Genomic DNA, 24718 nt, shown 5'->3' with positions numbered 1-24718 from the left:
GAAATCCAGGCCAGGCATTTTGTTTGGCAGCGTTGAGAAGCAGCTAATTGCAGGTACCTGTCAGTTTCCGGTAAAAGGGAGACAGAAGGAAAAATGCTCCTGATGGTGGACAAGCTGCCCAGGTGATAGGCCAGGGGGTGGCAACTGTTAGGGGTCCTGGACTTTAGGGTACACTGAAGAACTTGTGTTTTTGCATTTTGAAGACTAAACTCTGCTTTGCTGTAACGGACCTGTAAATCCTGCACCAACTTGTGTAACAGCCTGTGGTTGAAAATGAACTTATCTTGGATTTTTCTCCAGTCTATGTGATTCCTGTCACAGTACCCATATGAGACCCATTTTCTCAGCTAAGTCTGTAATGTACAGCATTGCTCATGTAACATTTGTTAAAGTGTTACTCTTCATTGTTTCGAGCTAGAAATAAAATTACAAACCCTCAAATGCAGGAGTTTTCTACTACATTTTACTCATTTTAAAAAGGTCCTCAGACCACACTTCCTTCCACACCTTAAATACAAGTCTCCCAAGCAGGCAATCAATTACAGAAGCTGTAGCAGCATCTACCTAAATTATACTGCCATTTCTTAAAACGCCAACTTAGATATTGTTTTATCTTTAAATCAAGAAAATACTGTAGACTGTTTTCACAGAAAAATAATTCCCAACCAGTGTTATGAAACTAACTTTATTGTAACAGGAAGGTACAAAGACTGTAGTGAATTACAAGAAATGTGCCAACTTGTATAAAAGATTATGACAGCCTACTAGCTTTGTATTTCAGTATATTGCCATGAGTTTGTAAAGGACACCCAAGCAAACTACTAAAAATGGATGGCAATCTAACACAAGGCTTTATTTAACTTAACTTAAGTGCAAGCATGACAGGAATAGATTATTCTAGTAAAGCCAGCAATTGCAGAAAAAAGTGTTTAACTTTTAATAAAAGACAGAGCTGAAAGAAGTCTTCGTCAACGTCACATTCCTAAGTTCTAAAACTTGAAAATCAATGAGAACCTTCAGAGTCCTGGAGTCTTTTACGAATTCTTCTGTGGAATTTTAATGGTCACCTGCAAAAACAACATACATGTTAGATATTACAGGTACATCCCCAGGTAGAACACTATATGCCAGAGGTTCCTAAGCTACTATGGTGAGATCTCCTGTGCAGCCCAGAGCAGCTGTCAAAATCCATAGCTGCAGTTGTTGGAACGGTCAGTGCCACTGACCATTCATACATTGCCTGGCATAGCCGCGCCAATGACAGAGGAGCATAGAGCCCCTGTAATATTGCACACATCGCTGCAATCATACATGGGGAGAATCTGTATCAATGCACATAGCATGCACCGATAACACTTCTCCCCCATGATGGAGGATCATAAATCTACCCCCGAGTTTGGGAACCACTGCTATAGGCCTAATTCGTTCGTAATTCCGTCCACTCCCAGCCATCGGAAGTCCTATAGGAACATCTGTCTGTAATCTGAGTCAGATGCGTCAGACATCCGTCTGCGAGTGCAGCCATCATCCCCAGTAATGGCACTTCCACCTACCCCATGCTTGGCGTGCGCTCTGCATTCAGCTCAGAATAGATCTGACTGCATGCCCTTGACACGCACACACCTCTTACATGTGTACATCCAGTCTATTTGTCTCACAGCAATGCCCATTCAGCAGTCATTAAGAAGTGACTGAGATGCATACAACTATCGCCCGTAGCTGATCTAATCTGCGTATGTATGACGTGGAGCATGCACAGCTTCCTAAAAAGATGTGAGATGCGGCTGCATTCTAATTTCAGGCAAGTCAGGCCCTTTATATCAGTCGCACTGTGCAGCCTTAGCTTTGTATCTTTGGAACATCACACTAGGGCACAATGCTGACATTTTTTCTTCTCTATATTTCATATGCCGATCTGGATTCCCTTTAAAATGAATAAATGGAGGACTCAACACAAGAAACACACAAAAGCCAAACCAGCACAATAAGAACCTGGTAACTTCCTGTTAATGCAGCAAGATCCTTATTCTGATTATTAGACATTTACGGGACTCACATTTTTCACTTCTGTGTACGCCTCTAATCCATATTCTCCCAGTTCTCTCCCTGTGCCGGAGGCTTTGTAGCCCCCAAATGGTGCTTGAGCTCCAAAGACATCATAACAGTTGATCCTGAAAAGTACCAGACAGACTTCAGTTTAATGGGTCTGGGGTAAAATGGTTATGAAGCCAATTTTCACATCAGCAACAGTTAAATTTCAAAATAACCTTGTATTAGACTGGAGAAGATCAAAGTTCAAATTAGAAACATTTCAATGTGATCTTATTGTACAATGTTCTATAGGAACTTTCAAAGAGCCACCTTTATAATGCACAGTAACAAAAGGCGCCACCAGTTGTAATAAACCATTCTCTGTGAAATCTAAAACCCAAATAAGTGGGAAATATTTGCAAGATCGCTATTTGTTACAGAAGAGATTCTATTGCATCTAAAGCATGTTCTGATGGACAAGCGGCAGTAAATACAACTGGACTGTCCGGAAGTATCAACCTCCAAGCTAACAACCTCCATGATAAGGTGTGTACACACGGGTAAGATCTTTTCTTCCGATTCTGACTATATAGTCAGAATCGGAAGAAAAGATAGTGCAGATCGCAAGGTGACAGTCACCTTGCGATCCCGATCCGATGCGGTCGGCATCGGCCGAAAAAATAGGCTGTGCAGGCAAGTCAATCCTGACTATCTCTATAGAAGAGATAGTCAGGATTGACACTTAGGCAAAATCGCACAGAACCAGGATCGCAAGCACACTCCTTATGTGCTTGCGATACTGGCTAAGTGCCGACCCGGCCCCCCGTCGCACAGTGAGAATCGGATAAGTCCGAATCTCACCGTGTGTACACGGCCTTAGACTATCTGAAACAGAACACAGATTTTTTATTTAAACCCCACAATGCTAAATGAATTAAACAGTTATTGCACCTCCAGTTACTTATATAGTGACATCACCACCTCTTTTTGTAAATGCATGACCACTTAACAAACATCCTATTTTAATGGTGTAATTTGGGAATTATAGCAATATGCATGTGTATGGTATAAACAACCATGTTGTGGGGTGGGTTCTGAGGCTAGTAACACCCACAGCACACCTCTTATCCCCCCAATCCTGCTTTACAAACCAGAGCAGCAACAGGTGTTTCACACTCATCACAGCAAGCACCCTCAATGCTGTACAGCAGATGTTTCACCAGGTAACAGAAAAACATTTTCCCAGCAGAACTTCAGTAACAAAGTTGTATTGAAAAGGGTTCTCTGTGTGGACAACTTACCAAACTGTTCCAGCCCGCAGTGCTTGGGACACGTAGTTTGCTTTATCAATATCCTTTGTAAAAACAGCAGCTGCCAGACCATACATTGAGCTGTTGGCTCTCTCAATAACATCCTCAATTGTCTTGAATTTTAAAATCTGCATCACTGGTCCAAAGATCTATGGGGAAGTAAGGAGGATGAGAGGGGGGAGTTTGAGGACAGTTAATGCAGACTTATATGAAAATGGTAAGAGGAAGAAAAAAAAAAAAGGGGGAAAAGCCACATCTGTGACGTTTCCTCCTAAATTATACACTGTAGACCCAAAAGTGTCCATTGTGCATTCTAACGTGTTTGCTTAGTTTTATACACTCTTGTGGTCTGTATCTAAAGTAATCTAGTTCTCAAAAAAAACTCTCTTCAGTGGGATGAGGACTGTATGCAGAGGTCTGGTAACTATCACTACGGTTTTGAAATTCCTACGAATGGCATTAACAGAGTTGGAAGATTTGCCTACATAAATGTTTTTCCAGATAAAATCCCTTACAGGCAGATTCAAGTAGCCATGGAAGCTGCCAGAACACGCATTTACTACAAAAGGCAGATTGTGTTAACAGCGTACGGAGAAACGAGCAGAATCTGCCGAGCACAATAAGTGTATAAACGCACAACGATAGCTGTGAATAATTGAATTCGTCCCTTAATACCGAACAGTGCTACATGGCAGTCTGTACATATTAAAAGTGCACTAAAAACCATGTCATAAATGTTTTTAATAGGTGAAATGAAGAAATGTAGTTCCCCATGTAATACAGGGTGTCTTACGCACAGCAGCACGCCGTTTCCAATACGGAAGGAGGTTTCACCACAGTAGCACATACCTCCTCTCTAGCAATGGTCATGTTGTCAGTCACATCTCCAAACACTGTGGGCTGAATAAAGTAACCACGGTCAGCAGCAGGATTTCCACCACACAACAACTTGGCGCCCTCTTGTTTCCCAGATTTGATGTAGCCCAGGATCTTTTTATACTGCTCCTCGTCCACCTGAAACAGTTGAGTTCTTGTTTCATTAGATATTAGAACAGAATCATCATACAAACAAATCATTACTGTAACATCTGGAAATGAGGGAAAGCAAAAGTAAAATTTTGGGTGCTGGTACCCAAGTGAGACTACTAAAGTCAATGGGAGTTGACGTCTACTGGCTCTATAGTGTAATATTAATTTTGGAGTCAAACATGTCACATTCAGATATCCATGTGCAAGTTACCAATTAATCCCCATGTTCTAATAGAATTTTAAAAATATATACAGAAAAAAATCCAAGCAGCACACTTCACAAGTCCAGTAAAAGGAGTGCAAGGCACATAATATTGTAATATAGAAAAAGAATAAGCCAGCACATCCAAATAATGCAAAAATAGAGAAAAGGTTTATATGACCATAAAGTGCAAAAAAGTTCTTACAGCATAAGGAGGCAAAATGGTAGCAAGTGCAATGACATATACTCATCATATCATAGAGAAAAGGCACAGCCTCATCATATGCTGCCCGTTCGTCTGGGTCAACAGCCGTTTCGGTGCTGGTGTTGCATCAAGGACCACACAAAGACTGAACACACAAACACCCTATTTAAACACGTCCACTAATACACCAATAGAGCTCACCTGTTACCTCGCACGTACGCAGTGTACCAGTGTTCACAAAGACACAGGGGCGGATGTGACGTCACATTGTCATGGTAACCATGACAACGCTACAGTCTGCCGGTATTCCCGGAAGTTTGGGAGCAGATGTGACGTCACGTAGTCTTGGCAACCCGTACGTGACAGGAACATCACACGGGCTGCGTACTGCCAAAGCAGGAACACAAAGCCAATGGAGACCCCGTTAATGGTGCCATGACAACCAGTAAACATAGCGGGCAGGGCAAAACATAAATAAATAAGATTTTACTCACCGGTAAATCTATTTCTCGTAGTCCGTAGTGGATGCTGGGGACTCCGTAAGGACCATGGGGAATAGACGGGCTCCGCAGGAGACAGGGCACTCTAAGAAAGAATTAGGACTACTGGTGTGCACTGGCTCCTCCCTCTATGTCCCTCCTCCAGACCTCAGTTAAGGAAACTGTGCCCGGAAGAGCTGACATTACAAGGAAAGGATTTTGGAATCCAGGGTAAGACTCCTACCAGCCACACCGTATAACTTGTGATATATACCCAGTTAACAGTATGAACAACAACAGAGCATCAAACAAACGGATGCCAACATAACATAACCCTTAATTAAGCAATAACTATATACAAGCATTGCAGAAGAAGTCCGCACTTGGGACGGGCACCCAGCATCCACTACGGACTACGAGAAATAGATTTACCGGGGAGTAAAATCTTATTTTCTCTAACGTCCTAGTGGATGCTGGGGACTCCGTAAGGACCATGGGGATTATACCAAAGCTCCTAAACGGGCGGGAGAGTGCGGATGACTCTGCAGCACCGATTGAGCAAACAGGAGGTCCTCCTCAGCCAGGGTATCAAACTTATAGAACTTTGCAAAGGTGTTTGACCCCGACCAAGTAGCTGCTCGGCACAACTGCAATGCCGAGACCCCTCGGGCAGCCGCCCAAGAAGAGCCCACCTTCCTTGTGGAATGGGCTTTTACCGATTTTGGATGCGGCAATCCAGCCGCAGAATGAGCCTGCTGAATCGTGTTACAGATCCAGCGAGCAATAGTTTGCTTTGAAGCAGGAGCACCCAACTTGTTGGATGCATACAGGACAAACAGCGAGTCAGTTTTCCTGACTCCAGACGTTCTGGTTACATAAATCTTCAAAGCCCTGACTACATCTATTAACTTGGAATCCTCCAAGTCATGAGTAGCCGCAGGTACCACAATAGGTTGGTTCAAATGGAAAGATGACACCACTTTCGGCAGAAATTGCGGACGAGTCCGTAATTCTGCTCTATCCATATGGAAAACCAGATAAGGGCTTTTACATGACAAAGCCGCCAATTCTGACACCCGCCTAGCCGAAGCTAAGGCCAATAGCATGACCACTTTCCACATGAGATACTTTAGCTCCACGGTCTTAAGTGGCTCAAACCAGTGAGATTTCAGGAAACTCAACACCACGTTAAGATCCCAAGGTGCCACTGGTGGCACAAAAGGGGGCTGAATATGCAGCACTCCCTTTACAAACGTCTGAACTTCAGGAAGAGAAGCCAGTTCCTTTTGACCTGGCGCAATACCTTTGTAGCTTTTTGTTGAGACGGGATGCCATCATGTCCACCTGTGGCAGTTCCCATCGATTTGTAATCTGAGTGAAGACTTCTTGATGAAGTCCCCACTCTCCCAGGTGGAGGTCGTGCCTGCTGAGGAAGTCTGCTTCCCAGTTGTCCACTCCCGGAATGAACACTGCTGACGGTGCTTGCGCGTGATTCTCCACCCAACGAAGAATTCTGGTGGCTTCTGCCATCGCCACCCTGCTTTTTGTGCCGCCCTGGCGGTTTACATGAGCCACTGCGGTGATGTTGTCTGACTGAATCAGCACCGGTTGGTTGCGAAGCAGAGGCTCCGCTTGACTCAGGGCGTTGTATATGGCCCTTAGTTCCAGGATATTGATGTGCAGACAAGTCTCCTGACTTGACCACAGCCCTTGGATGTTTCTTCCCTGAGTGACTGCCCCCCATCCTTGGAAACTTGCATCTGTGGTCACCAGGACCCAGTCCTGTATGCCGAACCTGCGGCCCTCGAGAAGGTGAGCACTCTGCAGCCACCACAGAAGAGACACCCTGGCCCTGGGGGATAGGGTGATCAGCCGATGCATCTGAAGATGCGATCCGGACCACTTGTCCAACAGATCCCATTGAAAGGTCCTCGCATGGAACCTGCCGAAGGGAATGGCTTCGTATGACGCCACCATCTTTCCCAGGACTCGCGTGCATTGATGCACCGACACCTGTTTTGGTTTTAAGAGGTCTCTGACCAGAGTCACGAGCTCCTGAGCCTTCTCCGCCGGTAGAAACACCTTCTTCTGGTCCGTGTCCAGAATCATGCCCAGGAAGGGCAGACGCGTCGTAGGAATCAGCTGCGACTTTGGAATATTCAGAATCCAGCCGTGCTGTTGCAACACTTCCTGAGAGTGTGCTACGCTGATCAGCAACTGCTCTCTGGACCTCGCCTTTATGAGGAGATCGTCCAAGTATGGGATAATTGTGACTCCTTGCTTTTGCAGGAGCACCATCATTTCCGCCATTACCTTGAGAAATATTCTTGGTGCCGTGGACAGACCAAACGGCAACGTCTGGAATTGGTAATGACTGTCCTGTACCACAAATCTGAGGTAGTCCTGATGAGGTGGATAAATGGGGACATGCAGGTAAGCATCCTTTATGTCCAGAGACACCATAAAATCCCCCTCTTCCAGGCTTGCAATGACCGCTCTGAGCGATTCCATCTTGAACTTGAACCTTTTCAGGTAAATGCTCAGGGATTTTAAATTCAATATGGGTCTGACCGAACCGTCCGGTTTCGGTACCACAAACATTGTGGAATAGTAACCCCTTCCCTGTTGAAGGAGGGGAACCTTTACCACCACCTGCTGGAGATATATAATTTGTGAATTGCCGCTAACACTACCTCCCTTTCTATGAGGGAGGCTGGCAGGTCCAATTTTAGGTAACGGTGAGGGGGCATCACTTCGAATTCCAGCTTTTATCCCTGAGACACAATCTGTATAGCCCAGGGATCCACCTGTGAGCGAACCCAATGGTGGCTGAAATTTCGGAGACGCGCCCCCACCGCTCCCGGCTCCACCTGTGGAGCCCCAGCGTCATGCGGTGGATTTAGTGGAAGCCGGGGAGGACTTCTGTTCCCGGGAACTAGCTGTATTGTGCAGCTTTTTTCCTCTACCCCTGCCTCTGGCAAGAAAGGACGCACCTCTGACTTTCTTGCCTTTTTGTGATCGAAAGGACTGCATTTGGTAATACGGTGCTTTCTTAGGCTGTGAGGGAATTTATGGCAAAAAATTTTACTTCCCAGCCGTAGCTGTGGAAACTAGGTCCGAGAGACTGTCCCCAAACAATTCCTCACCCTTATAAGGTAAAACCTCCATGTGCTTTTTTGAGTCGGCATCACCTGGTCCATTGCCGAGTCCACAGGACCCTTCTGGCAGAAATCGACATTGCATTTATTCTAGAGCCCAGTAGGCAAATGTCCCTCTGGGCATCCCTCATATATAGGACAGCGTCTTTTATATGCCCCAGGGTCATATAAACAGACTTCAGGATACCTTCCTGCTTCCTATCCGCAGGATCCTTTAGGGAGGCCGTATCCTGTGACGGCAGGGCCACCTTCTTAGATAAGCGTGTCAAAGCTTTGTCTACCCTAGGGGAGGATTCCCAGCGTATCCTGTCCGTTGGCGGGAAAGGATACGCCATAAGTAACCTTTTGGGAATCTGCACTTTCCTATCAGGAGAATCCCAAGCTTTTTCACATAACTCATTTAACTCATGTGAAGGGGGAAAAGTCACTTCTTGCCTTTTTTTCCCCAAACATATAAACCCTCTTGTCAGGGACAGGGTTTACCTCTGAAATGTGCAATACATCCTTCATTGCTATAATCATGTAGCGGATGGCTTTAGCCACTTTAGGCTGCAACTTTGCATCATCGCCCTCGACACTGGAGTCAGAATCCGTGTCGATATCAACAATTTGGGATAGTGGGCGCTTCTGAGACCCTGACGGCCTCTGCGCTGTAGGATCAGGCATTGGTTGAGACCCTGACTGTCCCAAGGCTTCAGCTTTATCCAACCTTTTATGCAAGGAGTTCACATTATCATTTAACACCTTCCACATATCCATCCAATCAGGTGTCGGCGCCGTCAGCGGAGACACCACATTCAACTGCACCTGCTCTGCTTCCACATAGCCTTCCTCGTCAAACATGTCGACACAATCATACCGACACCACACACACAGGGGATGCTCTATTTGAGGACAGAACCCCCACAAGGCCTTTTGGAGAGACAGAGAGAGAGTATGCCAGCACACATCCCAGCACTATATGACCCAGGAATCACACAGTAACTTAGTGTTTACCCAGTAGCTGCTGTATTAGTGAATTTGCGCTACATTTATGTGCCCCCCCTCTCTTTTCACCCTCTTTCTACCGTGATTCTGCAGGGGAGAGCCTGGGGAGCTTCCTCTCAGCGGAGCTGTAGAGAGAAAATGGCGCTGGTGAGTGCTGAGGAAGAAACCCCGCCCCCTCAGCGGTGGGCTTCTGTCCCACGATTTTGTGAAAAATAATGGCGGGGGCTCATGCATATATACAGTGCCCAGCTGTATATATGCTCTATTTTGCCAGGAGGTACTCAATTGCTGCCCAGGGCGCCCCCCCCCTGCGCCCTGCACCCTACAGTGACCGGAGTGTGTGGGTTAGTGTGGGAGCAATGGCGCACAGCTGCAGTGCTGTGCGCTACCTCATATGAAGACAGGAGTCTTCTGCCGCCGATTTTGAGGTCTTCTTGCTTCACTCGCCGGCTTCTGTCTTCTGGCTCTGCGAGGGGGACGGCGGCGCGGCTCCGGGAACGGACGACCAAGGGTGAGTTCCTGTGTTCGATCCCTCTGGAGCTAATGGTGTCCAGTAACCTAAGAAGCACAACCTATCCGCAGTTAGTAGGTTTGCTTCTCTCCCCTCAGTCCCACGTAGCAGAGAGTCTGTTGCCAGCAGATCTCTCTGAAAATAAAAAACCTAACAAAATACTTTCTTATTAGCAAGCTCAGGAGAGCTCACTAAAATGCACCCAGCTCCATCCGGGCACAGATTCTAACTGAGGTCTGGAGGAGGGACATAGAGGGAGGAGCCAGTGCACACCAGTAGTCCTAATTCTTTCTTAGAGTGCCCTGTCTCCTGCGGAGCCAGTCTATTCCCAATGGTCCTTACGGAGTCCCCAGCATCCACTAGGACGTTAGAGAAAAAAAATTGAAGCCTGTTATAAACACTGCTATAAATTTCAAATATAACAGCGCTATATAAAAAAAACCAAAAAACCCCCCCACAAACTATAGAGACTCCAAAAGGGAAAATAGACCAGTGAATCACAGGTGGGTACCCGGTATAGTAGCAGACATGTTAAATAGTTAAAACCTATATACATTAAAAAACAATAGTACCACACAAGAAGAATCAAACTGGTTACTGCTGGAATTCCAAATTAACCTTATATACAATAAGAAAAACAAATTTCATAATATAGAACAGTTTACAAACTTTTTTTTTTTTTAGATATTGACCGTCATTAAGGCTACTGGGGCAACTGAATTTAGCCGATTGATCCAATAGCATTCTTTCTGTAACAATAGTCTATAGAGATCACCACCACGCCTTAGTGGTACAATATGATCAATAGGCGTATAACCAAAGTCCTTTATAGTATGTTTTGCAGAGGCAACATGTTTAGCTACTGGAGGGGTATTTTCATCAACAGTTAAGACAGCCTTTTTGATAGAAGACCGACGCATGGCAATTCTCTCTCTCAGGGTACGTATAGTTTTCCCCACATAAACGAGATTGCATGGGCACTTAAATTATACCATATAGCAGCTATCACAGTTCAAATGATGGCGATATAATGCAGTGTCCCTTTCTTAGGATCAGTAAACGTCTCTCCAACATGAAGGAATTGACAATTCACACAAGCGCAGCACCTGAGCGAGCCATTTTTAGGCGAGAACCAGTTTTTTATCCTAACTGGACCTATGTCAGACTTGCCAATGATCTTTTAAATTACTGCTCCTTTTATAGCAGAATATGGAGCTTTCTTTGCAAAAAGACCCCATTACACTGTCCTGCTGGAGTATATGCCAATGTCGCAATATCACCTCACGTATATGTCCAGATGCAAATGAAAAAGTAGAGGAAACAATCATGCGTTCTTTGTTAATCCACTCCTTACTACATAATGCGTCTACGTGCTTTATGGTCATACATTTGTTAATTGCCTCTTTAATTTCATCCTGTGAATAGCCTCGCTGTATAAATCTTTCACCCATCTCTTCAAATGTCTTGGGTAACTCCTTCAAAATATAAATACGATGAAATAGGGTCAGTGTAAGACCTAACAGCTAATACCTCACCTGAGGTCCTTGCTCAGTTTTGAAGTCAAAGGGGTTTCCAACAATTCTGCTCTTGGCTCGGTGAACACTTTTCTCCACAAATTGGTTGTAGATATCTTCCTGAACATAGGTGCGGGAGCCAGCACAGCAGCACTGTCCTTGGTTAAAGAACAGAGCAAAATGGGCCTGCTCCACTGCCCAGTCCACTGCATATAACAAGAAGAAACAGAGTAAAACAAGCTGCGGACAAAAATCGTAGCCAACAGCCAGACTGGTTTCACCTAAAGAACCAACCTATTTATTCAGTCTAATAAGCGCATCAATACCGCCCTTTGAGTTCCCTAGTGACCATTAGCAAATACATGCTGGGAATACATTTATTTCTTTAGACTACCTAAGTAATGGCAGATAGACTGATCTTTAATAAAAATACATTGGCACAGAAATCATTATTTTACCTAAATGTGTGCCAAATGGTAACACCAAATAAAGTCAGGCTCTAAGTCTATGGGCACCAGAAACAGAATGGATTATGAAATTGGTTATATATGTAATACAGCAGGTGCGGCAGAATTAGAAGTACGGGGGAGATGTGATTTGAGATTGTAGGACAACATATCTGAAATACACCTGCAACCAGCCATTGACTGTATTTCACCTAGTGCCCAAAATATCTCATGCAAGATTTGACTGAACAATCAGGTACACAACATGGCCACATCTATGTGGGCAACCTAACATCACACCCGTATGTGCCAAAACCATGGGTATTAATATGGGTGTGGATCATAGGGTTGACAGTAACTAGGTCGACAACTGAAATAGGTTGACATGGTCATTGGGTCAACATGGAAAAGGTCGACGTGGAAAAAGGTCGACATGAGTTTATATTTTTTGGGTGTTTTCTTCATAAAGTGACCGGGAACCCCAATTAGTGCGCAGTGTCCACATGCATGGCTTGCGGCTCCGCTACCGCTGTGCTCAGCACAGGTTACTATTCACAATAGTAGTCCACGTGGATTGTCAAGTCTGAAAAGGTAAAAAAAAAATGTAAACAAAATGAAAAACTCATGTCGACCTTTTCATGTGCCAACATTTGCAAGTCGACCTAGTGACCATGTGGACCTAATGACTATGTCGACCAATAGTGGTTGACCTAATGAGTTGATACCATTAATATTGCATGGTTTCCTCTTTTGTTGCTATAACAGCCTCCAGTCTTATGCAAAGGATGTATACTAGTTATCATACATGGCTGCAGAGATAGGCAACCAGCCAGCCAGCAACAAGAACATTAGCGAGATTGGCCACGACATTAAGCAATAAGGACTGTCTCATAGTTAGCATTCCAGTTCAATGCAAAGGTGTTCAATAGAGTTGAGGTTAGGAGGCTATGGGAGTAATTCAGTAACAACACAAGGGGGTTTGGGTACTGTGCTATAGTTAAAGGAATAGGTTGATCCTGGACAATGCAGCTGAAGGAGGCGGGGCTACTACCTTGCTCCGCTATAGAGAACACAACAACATGTAAAAGATTTTTTCCCAGCGCAAAGAACCAGAATGTGGAGAGATATATAGAAAATTCATTAAGGAGAATAAACACTTTATTTTAAATTTCTTACTCCTTTATTTTTTTTAATTAAAAAAGGTCAGGAACCGTAAAGTATATGGTGTGACTACCTATTACCGGTAAACAAGGACACAACACACACAAACGTGTAACATATAAGAATTGAGGTAAAAGTTCTTATACCCCACAGTAATGTGGTGGTCTCCAGTACATAAAAATCACTGCGGATAATGGAAATAGATGGGACGCGCTTAATCCCTCTATCTAAAGTCAATCACAAATGATATTTTTTCCAAGGATTATACTTAGTGGGCACACTTGGGACTATGTTGAAATATACCGACACCGTTGACAATGGGGTCTCCACATTGTCCGTTTAGTGCATCTGCACAGCCGCTGATATTATGTTTAAAAACAGTCCCTTTGTAATGCGGGGATACCTTACAGTCTTAGATGATATCCAAATGGCGTCCCCAATAAAGAGAACTCACTGGCTGTGAGGTTCCCAAAGCCACTGAAAGAGATCCGGATTCCGCCGGCGGAAATCCCGTGCACGCTGCTCGTAGCGTTACAAAGCGTTGCTCGGGATCGATGTTATCTGCACTCGACGCGTTTCGCTTGCAAGGGCTTCGTCAGGATTGCAGAATCCTGACAAAGCCCTTACAGGCGAAACGCGTGCACGAGTTTTTAAACATAATATCAGCGGCTGTGTAGATGCACTAAACAGTGAATGTGGAGACCCCATTGACAACGGTGTCGGTATATTTCAACATAGCCCCAAGTGTGCCCACTAAGTATAATCCTTGGAAAAAATTTAATTTGTGATTGACTTTATTTAGATAGAGGGAGTAAGCCGCGGACCGGCGCGTCCCATCTATTTCCATTATCCGCAGTGATTTTTATGTACTGGAGACCAACACATTATTGTGGGGTATAAGAACTTTTACCTCAATTCTTATATGTTACACGTTTGTGTGTTGTGTCCTTGTTTACCGGTAATAGGTAGTCACACCATATACTTTACGGTTCCTGACCTTTTTTAAATTAAAAAAAATAAAGGAGTAAGAAATTTAAAATAAAGTGTTTATTCTCCTTAATGAATTTTCTATACATCTCTCTTTAAATTCTGGTTCTTTGCGCTGGGAAAATATCTTTTACATGTTATGGGGGTATTTCAGACCTGATCGTAGAAGCAAATTTGTTATCAGTTGGGCAAAACCATGTGCAGAGACCATTAGATTTGGGTGGGTTATTTTGTTTCTGTGCAGAGTAAATACTGCCTGCTTTACTTTTACACTGCAATTTAGATTTCACTTTTACATACCTCCCAACATGACCCTCTCCAGGAGGGACAGAATGCTCTGCTCCTGGACTTCCCTCTTAATTTAGGATTGCCATCACCTGTGATGAAACACTTTTCTTATCCATTACCCTGTTCGAAACAGGTGTCTGTAATCATAAATTAAGAGAAAAGTCCAGGAGCAGAGCATTGTGTCCCTCCTGGAGATGGTCATGTTGGGAGGTATGGTTTTAACACAGCCCACCCAAATCTAACACTCTCTGCACAGGTTACATCTGCCCACCCTGCAGTGCACATGGTTTTGCCCAACTGCTAACAAATTTGCTGCTACGATCAGGTCTGAATTAACCTCCATATTCTCACACAAAAAAAACAACATTTTTTGATGGCCCTCACTTTTTGTGCACAGTGGCATTGTCCTACTGAAACAGGAAAAGACATTACTCAAACTGTAGCCGCAAAGGTGTTGGCACACAAGTCTCTATAACATCACTGTAGAGCGGCAGGAGAGGAAGAGAAGTCTAGCTGCAGAGTTGAGAACAGGTTGGAAGGGAGAAAGATGGGAGTGTGGGAAGGTCAGTTCAGTTCTGGCCTTTGCCTAAGGTGTAAGATTTGATTTACTATCCCAACACAAAGGTCAATTACGCTAACACAATGATTGTAAAAGGTAATATTATTATAGAGTGATTTGTTTTTCCTCCAAGTAAAATAATTGTTGTGGTAGACTTACCGTTGATAACACTATTTCTCCTAAGTCCACAGGATAACATTGGGATGTGAGGTAGTGACCGTGTATTGGCACCAAACGATCAAAACTTTCAGCCTCCCAGCATGCAACGGGCCTGTCCATATATCCCTGCCTCCTGGCTCAGGTAAAGCAGTTATTGTTTCAAAGCTCAAGGCAGGAGCATCATAGAGAGCCCTAATAAGGCGAGAAGAACACATGCACTCTTCCGTACAAGAAGGAAGAGGCTAGTTAGTGAAAGGATCCTCAAATCAGGTGCGTCAGGGTGGGATCCCTGTCGACTTAGGAGAAATAGCGTTATCAACGGTAAGTCTACCATAACGATTATTTTTCCGGCAGGGTCCACAGGTTATCCACAGGATAACATTGGGATGTCCCAAAGCAATTTAGTGGTGGGGACGCTCCTGACTGGACAGGAGAATCCTTTGCCCGAATTCAGCATCCTGAGAGGCAAAGGTATCAAAGGCATAATGTCTAATGAATGTGTTAATAGAAGACCATGTGGCTGCCTTACATATCTGTTCCACTGAAGCACCAAGTTGTGCTGCCCATGATGAACCTACCTTACGAGTAGAGTGAGCAGAGACATTAGCCGGAACAGGGAGATCAGCTTGAGTATATGATTCTGAAATCGTCATCCGAAGCCATCTTGCCAGTGTCTGCTCATCGGCAAGCCAACCTCTCTTGTGAAATCCTTAGAGAACAAAGAGTATCTGTTTTTCTGATGGCACTGGTACGATCCACGAAGATCCTTAATGCACGGACTACGTCCAATGATGTAGAAAGATCTCCCGAAGAAAGGTCCGGCCCCAGGAAGGCCGGGACTACAATTTTTGTTAAGGTGGAAACTAGACACCACCTTAGGAAGATACCCAGATTTGGTTCTGAGAACTGCTCTAAACGGATTTAAAAAAAAAAAAAAAAAAAAAAAAAAATCAGAAAAAGGGCGACAAATTCCCTAAATGTAAAACTCTCCTAGCTGAAACAATAGCCCGTAGAAAGAGAACTTTAACCGTCAACCATTTAAGATCCACTTGTTTTAGTGGTTCAAATGGTGCAACCTAAAAGGGCCTTCAGGACTAACCTTAAATCCCAAGGCACTGTAGGAGGAGCAAAAGGAGGTTGAATGTGCAGCATTCCCTGGAAAAAAGTGCACACATCCTGTAGGTTAGCAATTTTCTTTTGCAACCATACAGTCAATGCTGACACTTGCACTCTCAAGGAAGCCACCCGTAGACCTTCGTCCATTCCTGTCTGAAGGAATGCTAAGGCCAAGAAACTCTGAACGACAACCTAGGGTCAAATTTCCGTTCACTGCACCATTGAATATAGGCTTGCCATATTTGGTGATAAATGCGAGCTGAGGAAGGTTTCCTTGCTCTGAGCATTGTTTGAATTACCTGCTGTGAGAATCCTCTTGCTTACAGGATGGAAGTCTTAAGAGCCACGCCGTCAAAGACAGTCGATCCAGGTGCTTGTGATAGCAAGGACCCTGAGACAGTAGATCTATACAGAGGGAGTAGGAATGGAGCATCCATCGACATCCTCTGCAGATCTGTGTACCAATGTCTTCTGGGCCAAGACGGAGCTATTAGTACCACGGAGCCCTTTCCTTGTTTTAACTTTCGCATTACCCTGGGTAACAGGGCGACTGGTGGAAACATAGGCCAGACGAAAATCCCATCTCACTGACAAGGCATCCACAAAGATTGCTTTGGGATCCTTTGTTCTTGACCTGTATGCGGGAACTTTGTTGTTCTGACAGGACGCCATGAGATCTATCTCCGATAACCCCCACTTGTCTACCAGAATTTGGAGGAGCTCAGGGTGTAAAACCCATTTGTTTGCATGAATGGCATGTCGACTGAGAAAATCCACTTCCCAGTTTAGGACTCCCGGAATGAACACCGCGGACATGGCTGGATGATGAAGTTCTGCCCACTTTAACGTGCGGCTTGCCTCATTCATTGCATTCTGGCTGCGAGTTTCTCCCTGATGGCTGAGGTACGCTACTGCCGTTGCATTGTTCGAGCGGATTTGTACTGTTTCCCCTGAAGGATGTCCTTTGCCTGAATAAGTGCCATATATATATGGCCAGAAGTCTGGCATCCGTTGTCAATTTCCCAATCTGATATCCAAAAAAAGAGTCTCCCTCTGTCCAGATGGGATGTCTGTAGCCACCAGGCTAATGACATCCTTACTGTCAGAGGAAGGACCATAGTCTGCATTCTTATTGTCTGACGAAAACCATTCCATTTGGAAAGGATCAGACGTTCCAGAGGCCTCGAATGAAACCGAGCATACTCCACCATGTCGAATGTCGACACCATCAACCCCATCACACGAATTGCAGCGTGAATGGATACCCTTTGACTGTGTAGCAACTCCTGAATCCTTGACAGAATTTTGGATATTTTGTTCAGAGGTAGAATTACTCTGAAGACCTGAATCCAGCACAGCCCCCAAATGAGTCACCTGTTGTAACTGGGAACATGTAGGTAAACATCCTGGATATCCAGGGATATCATAAAATCCTCTGGCTCCATGGCCAAAATAATGGAACGTAAAGTCTCCATATGAAACCGTGGCACCCAAATGTACTTGTTCAGCACTTTGAGACCGAGTATGGGCCAGAACGACCCATTTGGCTTCTGGACTAAAAACAGTTGGAATAAAAACCTTGTCCTTGCTGCGCAGGAGGAACTGGATTATCACTCCTGACTGAAGCAACTTCTGAATGGCCTCTTGCAAAGCACTGGCCTTCGTTTCCACTGAAGACGGGCTGGTACAAAAAAAAACCTTTGAGGAGGGTGTTGCTTGAAAGCAAACGCATAACCGTGAGATATCGCTTCTTGCACCCAAGCATCTGTGGTAGATTGCTACCAGATCTGTGCAAACTGAAGAAGTCAGCCTCTCACCCTGGGGTATCCCCCAGGTGAAGGCCCGCACCATCAGGCTGATGGCTTATCTTCTGATTTTGAAGACTGTCCTCTGGTAGGCCCAATGCTTTTTAGTCTTACCAGACTTGTCAGATTGAGATTGTTTGCCATAACCCTTTCCTTTTCATAGAGTCCGAAAGGGCAGAAAAGCTGGAAATCTAGGCTTGGATTTGTGTGTGGAAGGAATCTTTACTTTCTTGGAATCTGCTTCTAATTCCAAAATACTGTTTAATTCTTTATTAAAAAGAATCTGCACTAAAAGGACAAAGACTCCAGAACCTCCTTGGATTCTGAGTCAGCTTTCCATGTTCGAAGCCAAACCTGTCTGCGAGCTGCTACTGCTAAGGCCGAGAGGCAATTGTACCCATATCCAAAAGCTGCTTCTTCCATAAAAACAGCCGCCTGTTTGATATGTGCAATATGGGAATTTTGCTCTCTAGATGCCATTGAAAGATCATCCTCCAATACATCAGCCCAGGCTGCCACTGCTTTTGCCATCCAGGCTGAAGCCATGGCTGGTCTTATGATTGCCCCAGACAAAGAAAATGGTTTTTAGAAAACCATCTATTTTCCTATCCGTGACATCAATTAATAATGTTGAAGGCAGAGGTAATGTAGATTTTCATACCAATCGAATGACATGCGTATCTACTTTGGGAGCCACCTCCCTTTTTAAACAGTCCCCAGCGGGAAAAGGATAATGGGAATTCCATTTCTTTGGAATCCTAAACTTCTTACTGGGCATAACCCCGGCCTCCTGCATCATTTCCGTCAGCTGATCTGACCCAGAAAACTTTTTTGGGACGATTAAACACAGGTGTCTTAGATTTTAACAAAGGCTCTGCTGCCTCCTCTAAGGATAGAATGGCTTTCATAGCACTATTTAGCTCAGGTATATCCACTGAGCTGAGGCTCATCCTCAGACGAGTCCTCATCTATACGTGTAGACTAAAGATGTTGTTTCATGTCTGTGATTTACTTAACACCAGCCTTTCAGCCTGCTTTGTTGAGAGGCTGCCAATTCCTGTGCTGGATGTGATAAACCCCAGGTGGAATGTTACATGTAAGTGTTAATAGGGTAACCTATCCCTGGTATAGGAGCTGGCATTATCCGCTCAGCTATACTTGATAATGTTTGTGCAAAAGTAGCCCATGGGGGTTCAACTTGAACCTGTGCCTGCCTCGGATTATTTAAGAGACTTTGGTGAACGCAAAAACAATTTGCACATAATCAATTTTGAACCAGATCCTGAGTGGTTAACCCAGCTTTACAAGACAAACATGACACGAGTGTTGGTGCTGCTGTTAAGAGTGTATCCTCCTCACCCTTGCCTCTCTTAGACATGACAAAAATCACACCCTTGTACCAGTGTTACTATAGTATTTTGTGACTGCAATCACTTTAAAATTCTGTTAAATTTTGTTAAAGTGACATACAATCCGATCCCTCCCTGCTCTGCACCAGCACGGAGGATCGGAATATACAGAAGACTGACAGAATTATTAGTAAACACAGCAATCACACTAGCAATCAGTCACAGGTTATACATTAATATAACAAGCAATATGAGCACATAATCAACTACAGATACATTTCAGGTATGTAGGAGAAACATATTACTACATTAACTTATACAGTTTAAAATGTATTCAGTCGCACAGCGAAAGAAACAGCAGTAATAGTTTACAGACTCCTATGCATCAGGCACTTATCCAACTATTTGTACTCAAAGGTGGATAGAGACTTAGCTTCCAGGATCAATCAATACGTTAGTGAACGCCGAGTGGATCCAGACGCTACTAGCGTACACAATCGCCCCATGAACCTACAGTGAACATAGTCGCCCAAGTGAACAACGACGCACCGCCTATGCTGTGACTGGATCCTTTTAGATACACAGCGTCTTAGACAGAAGCGGGAACTCAGTTCATGGCAGGAAGCTCGGAGAAAACTAGTCATGAACCGGAGGGAGGGGCGACCAAGGGAGAGAGTCTTACTCCCCACTGCTGACATCAAACCTAGGGATTGCAGCCTCATACTACCCCTGGAGCCTATGATCCCTGAGGCCTAGTGCTAGTGCACCTGAGGTGGCAGCCGCGTCAGACACTGTTCGGTAGTCTCCATCCCGAAGCAGTGCGGCTGTGTTTCGCATTTCCCCTACTAAGCGGAACCGATGCCTTACCTTCTACCCGTGCTCCGGCCACAGCCTGGTAACGTCTGCTGGACTTGCTAGAACATCCTACACAGACCCCTGCAGAAAAAGCACTGTACACGTGGGTAAGCGTCGTCGCGACCCGGCAGGGAGTTGTTTGAGCAACTCTAAGGTATGTATAATTCGCTTTTTAGAAAGATTGCTCAAAAGAGAGTAAGACTATAAAAATAAAATAAAAAGCTTATGGCTGCTAAAAACCAGCAGCCCATTGACCATGGTCCGGCTCCTGCCGCACTAAACAAAAAACTGATTTGCCTGAGCCAGGTGGTGTGAATATTGATCGTTTGATGCCAATCCGCTGTCGCCACCTCATATCCCAACGCTATCCTGTGGATAACCTGTGGACCCTGCCGGGGAAAAAGTATTCATATAAAACTTGCAGGTCTGAACACTCCTATATCTGAATACATAATTATCAAGAAAACATTGTGCATCTCTTCCAAGAATCATGGAATGACATGTACAGTAATTAAATGCTAATGATTCCTGGACACGTGTTGCTTACTTACAGTCAGCATCAGAAAGTATGATGTTAGGGCTCTTTCCACCAAGTTCCAGAGTGACTTTCTTCAAGTTACTTTTGCCAGCTGCCTGTTGGATTAATCTGCCCACCTGTAGCAAAGAATATACGCAAAAGTTTTCTTTAGAAATGCTGATCTACAACCCCACAGTATGCCCTGCAAGTCACCCATAGAGCAGCTAGCTGACACACATAGGAAATGTACACGACATAGATTAGCTTAGATACATGCTGCTTTCTAAATTTACCTTTACTAGAATGCCACATCTAAAACTAGTTCAATATAGGCATAAATTTCATGTGCTTCCAAATATATAAAGAGTGTTCTTACAACTGTAGTCACGTGATTGCTAGTTGACTCAATGCAGTGGCTTTGTCCTGACCATTCCTATGGTTTCCAATTGCTGTTGCCGATATGACATCAGCATTTAGCTCTGGGAGCATCAGAACAAGAGAGGCCTACAACAAAAGCTGCCCAAAGACCCACCATAAAAACATGGAGCATACTGTAGATTGGTTTGTTCAAGCCGACAAGCAAGATCTGCCCTGTACTGGAGGCACAAGCATCACTGAGGGGGTACGACCTGCACCTGGGTGGCACACTCAGAGGGTGACACCAAAATGCCGCTCCTCAGTGACTGGGAGCCAGGTGGTGCACTGACACATTATCTGTAGCGTCTGGCTCCTGTCAGGAGGAGCCAGTAGTACAGGCAAGATCTCCGGGGGCAATCCTGGAGTTGCCGCAGGCGCCCCCCCCCCCACCCCAAGTGATGAAAATGGGGGCATGCTGCAAGGCCACGCTCCTTTTCAGACACGTGCACAGAGGGTTCTATTTTGTGCACCGGGTCACATCTCTGACCAGAAGCAACAGTTAAGAAAGATTTTTGTAGAGTCAAACACTCTAGCTGGACTGATTCTGAGTCAGGCTCATCCGCAGCTACCTTTCTGTCTGCCCATTGCAGCCTGCTTACTACTCTATGGTAATGCCAGAATGCGCCTTTGTACAGTAAAAATCTGTGCCACTGCATGTGGAAGCCAATCCAGTCCACTGGACCTGATTCAGATGTAGACGGATGAGCAATCGCTGCTGCTTACATGGTAATGCTGCATGAGGCATCACACCTCCTGCATGCATTACTGATCTTAGCTGCGTACTAGGATCATCTGCGACACTATCGACTGGTTGCATAACCCATGGAGTCGTGCAAGCCAGCCGCCGGCTGTTTCCACCGTTTTGAGAAACTGAGGCTGTTGCCACCCCCTCCTCGCCCCCAAATTGCATCAGACTGTCAGCCACTGACAATCCTATGCCGTAGTGCAAGACGTCGCAGACCCGTACTGCGCATGAGCAGTATGTGTTGGCGCATGTGCAAAGTACCCAACAACAGTACTTTGCTTCTGCGTCAGGACCTGATTCAGGCCCACTGTTATGTCTGAGGATAGCTGTGGCACCAGTGTCTGGACTTCCTCCAGCCTCATGCCGGGTAGAAAAGATCCACCTGAAACACATCCGTCCACACACGGAGAATGAGCACAAAGTGGCTGACACTTCCACGACACAGAAGAGTTCTGTTACACTGCATGGTTGTCAACCAGTTATCTCCAAGAAATGCTAATTCCCTGAATAGTGTGATCCGCTGATCGACTGGCCAATCCATACGGACTAGGAATCTCCGTCCATGTATGGATGCCTGATCTGGCGCGTATCTAAGATCCGTGCGCATAAGCAACTTGCATGCAACTCAGAATCAACCCCTCAGATGTTCCATACAGGCTTCCAGACCAGACGTGTGAAAGTATGTAAAAGATCTAAACCATCTATAATAACGTCATGTGCCACACATTTATTCATTATTTTGAACAGATAATGTAAATGGGGATGCGAGTTTAAGTCAGAAAAAAAAACATTAAATTGGCATATCCATTTACGTATCACTGGGTTACCCTACTGAATATTTAAGCAGCACAGAAGACATGGCATAGGCTTCTTATTGGTGCCAGTTTATCTATAAAGGTTTACAAGTCTGGGGCCTAGTCCAGCCACAGAAGTTACATATAGCTATAGGCAACAGTACATCCTGTAAAATTATAATTGCCTAAAACAGAACTCTCATCAGATTCATTCTCTGCTAATTATGGCTATGAAGCTAGCTGTAAGAATCTCCAGTATTACACATTTGTGAGGACATAAGTTTTAGGAGGAGTAGTCCGTAAAATCCCATGCAGTGGTGGGGAACAGCAGGAACTGAAAAAAATGGGGATGTTTAACATTCAGATATAGGATAACATTTGATATGATTTTACATTTTAAAAACATTAGTATATGTGGGGATAATCATGATCTTGTACTTTAGCTGCTGTACACAGAACTGACTATTCTAGCAGGTCTCTTTTTTCAATACTTTGAAACCGTTTCAAAAATCATTAAAATGTCCCTATTGTCCAGCAATTCTAATCTAGATAAAAGCCCCACTACAGATGTATTCATGTACATTATATCGTATTATCATCTTATTAGCAAAAATATGCCGTTAATGATCTCTAGTACATTTTTACTGGTATTTGTTTGCATTCAAGATCACCAAAAACATACTTGTATAAAATAAGATTTTACTTACCGGTAAATCTATTTCTCGTAGTCCGTAGAGGATGCTGGGACTCCGTAAGGACCATGGGGAATAGACAGGCTCCGCAGGAGATAGGGCACTTTAAGAAAGCTTTGGACTCTGGGTGTGCACTGGCTCCTCCCTCTATGCCCCTCCTCCAGACCTCAGTTAGGGAAACTGTGCCCAGAGGAGATGGACAGTACGAGGAAGGATTTTTGTAAATCTAAGGGCGAGATTCATACCAGCCACACCAATCGCACCATGTAACTTGTGATAAACTTACCCAGTTAACAGTATGAACAACAACATAGCCACGGTTCCACCGAAAAACTATAACATAACCCTTATGTAAGCAATAACTATATACAAGTCTTGCAGAAGAAGTCCGCACTTGGGACGAGCGCCCAGCATCCTCTACGGACTACAAGAAATAGATTTACCGGTAAGTAAAATCTTATTTTCTCTAACGTCCTTGAGGATGCTGGGACTCCGTAAGGACCATGAGGATTATACCAAAGCTCCCAAACGGGCGGGAGATTGCGGATGACTCTGCAGCACCGATTGAGCAAACAGGAGGTCCTCCTCAGCCAGGGTATCAAACTTATAGAACTTTGCAAAGGTGTTTGTCCCCGACCAAGTAGCTGCTCGGCACAACTGTAATGGCGAGACCCCTCGGGCAGCCGCCCAAGAAGAGCCCACTTTCCTAGTGGAGTGGGCCTTAACCGATTTCGGTAACGGCAATCCTGCCGTAGAATGCGCCTGCTGAATCGTGTTACAGATCCAGCGAGCAATAGCCTGCTTTGAAGCAGGAGCGCCAACCTTGTTGGCCGCATAGAGAACGAACAAAGCTTCAGTCTTCCTGATTCTAGCCGTTCTGGTCACATAAATCTTCAAAGCCCTGACTACATCCAGGGACTCGGAATCCTCCAAGTCCCGTGTAGCCACAGGCACGACAATAGGTTGGTTCACATGAAAAGAGGAGACCACTTTTGGCAGAAAGTGAGGGCGAGTCCTCAACTCTGCCCTATCCACGTGAAAAACCAAGTATGGGCTTTTGTGTGATAAAGCCGCCAATTCGGAAACACGTCTTGCCGAAGCGAACGCCAACAACATGACCACTTTCCACGTGAGGTATTTCAACTCCACAGTTTTGAGTGGTTCAAACCAAGGTGACTTGAGGAAACGTAACACCACGTTAAGATCCCAAGGCGCCACCGGAGGCACAAAGGGAGGCGGAATATGCAGCACTACCTTCACAAAGGTCTGTACTTCAGGAATAGAGGCCAATTCTCTTTGAAAGAAAATGGATAATGCCGAAATCTGGACCTTTATGGACCCTAATTTTAGGCCCAAAGTCACTCCTGTTTGAAGGAAGTGAAGTAGACGGCCCAAATGGAAC

At 44.8% G+C, this 24718-nt stretch overlaps 1 protein-coding gene across 1 annotated transcript in view; it reads right to left on the bottom strand.

Moving 5' to 3' along the window:
- Nucleotides 1-669: 669 nt before the first annotated feature.
- The window catches only part of ALDH2 (aldehyde dehydrogenase 2 family member), a 125515-nt gene continuing 101466 nt past the window's right edge, over nt 670-24718 (bottom strand). The window contains exons 8-13 of the mRNA XM_063964395.1: nt 20703-20805; nt 11448-11632; nt 4191-4355; nt 3333-3490; nt 2057-2171; nt 670-1067 (exon numbers count right to left, since the gene is read on the bottom strand). Of these exons, the coding sequence (XP_063820465.1) occupies nt 1035-1067; nt 2057-2171; nt 3333-3490; nt 4191-4355; nt 11448-11632; nt 20703-20805 (759 nt within the window). The 3' untranslated portion in view covers nt 670-1034. The remainder of the gene's footprint in view (nt 1068-2056; nt 2172-3332; nt 3491-4190; nt 4356-11447; nt 11633-20702; nt 20806-24718) is intronic.

This window comes from Pseudophryne corroboree, chromosome 1 (assembly GCF_028390025.1).
Source record: "Pseudophryne corroboree isolate aPseCor3 chromosome 1, aPseCor3.hap2, whole genome shotgun sequence".
Lineage (NCBI taxonomy): Eukaryota > Metazoa > Chordata > Amphibia > Anura > Myobatrachidae > Pseudophryne > Pseudophryne corroboree.
This window is presented reverse-complemented; position numbering and strand designations above follow the sequence as displayed.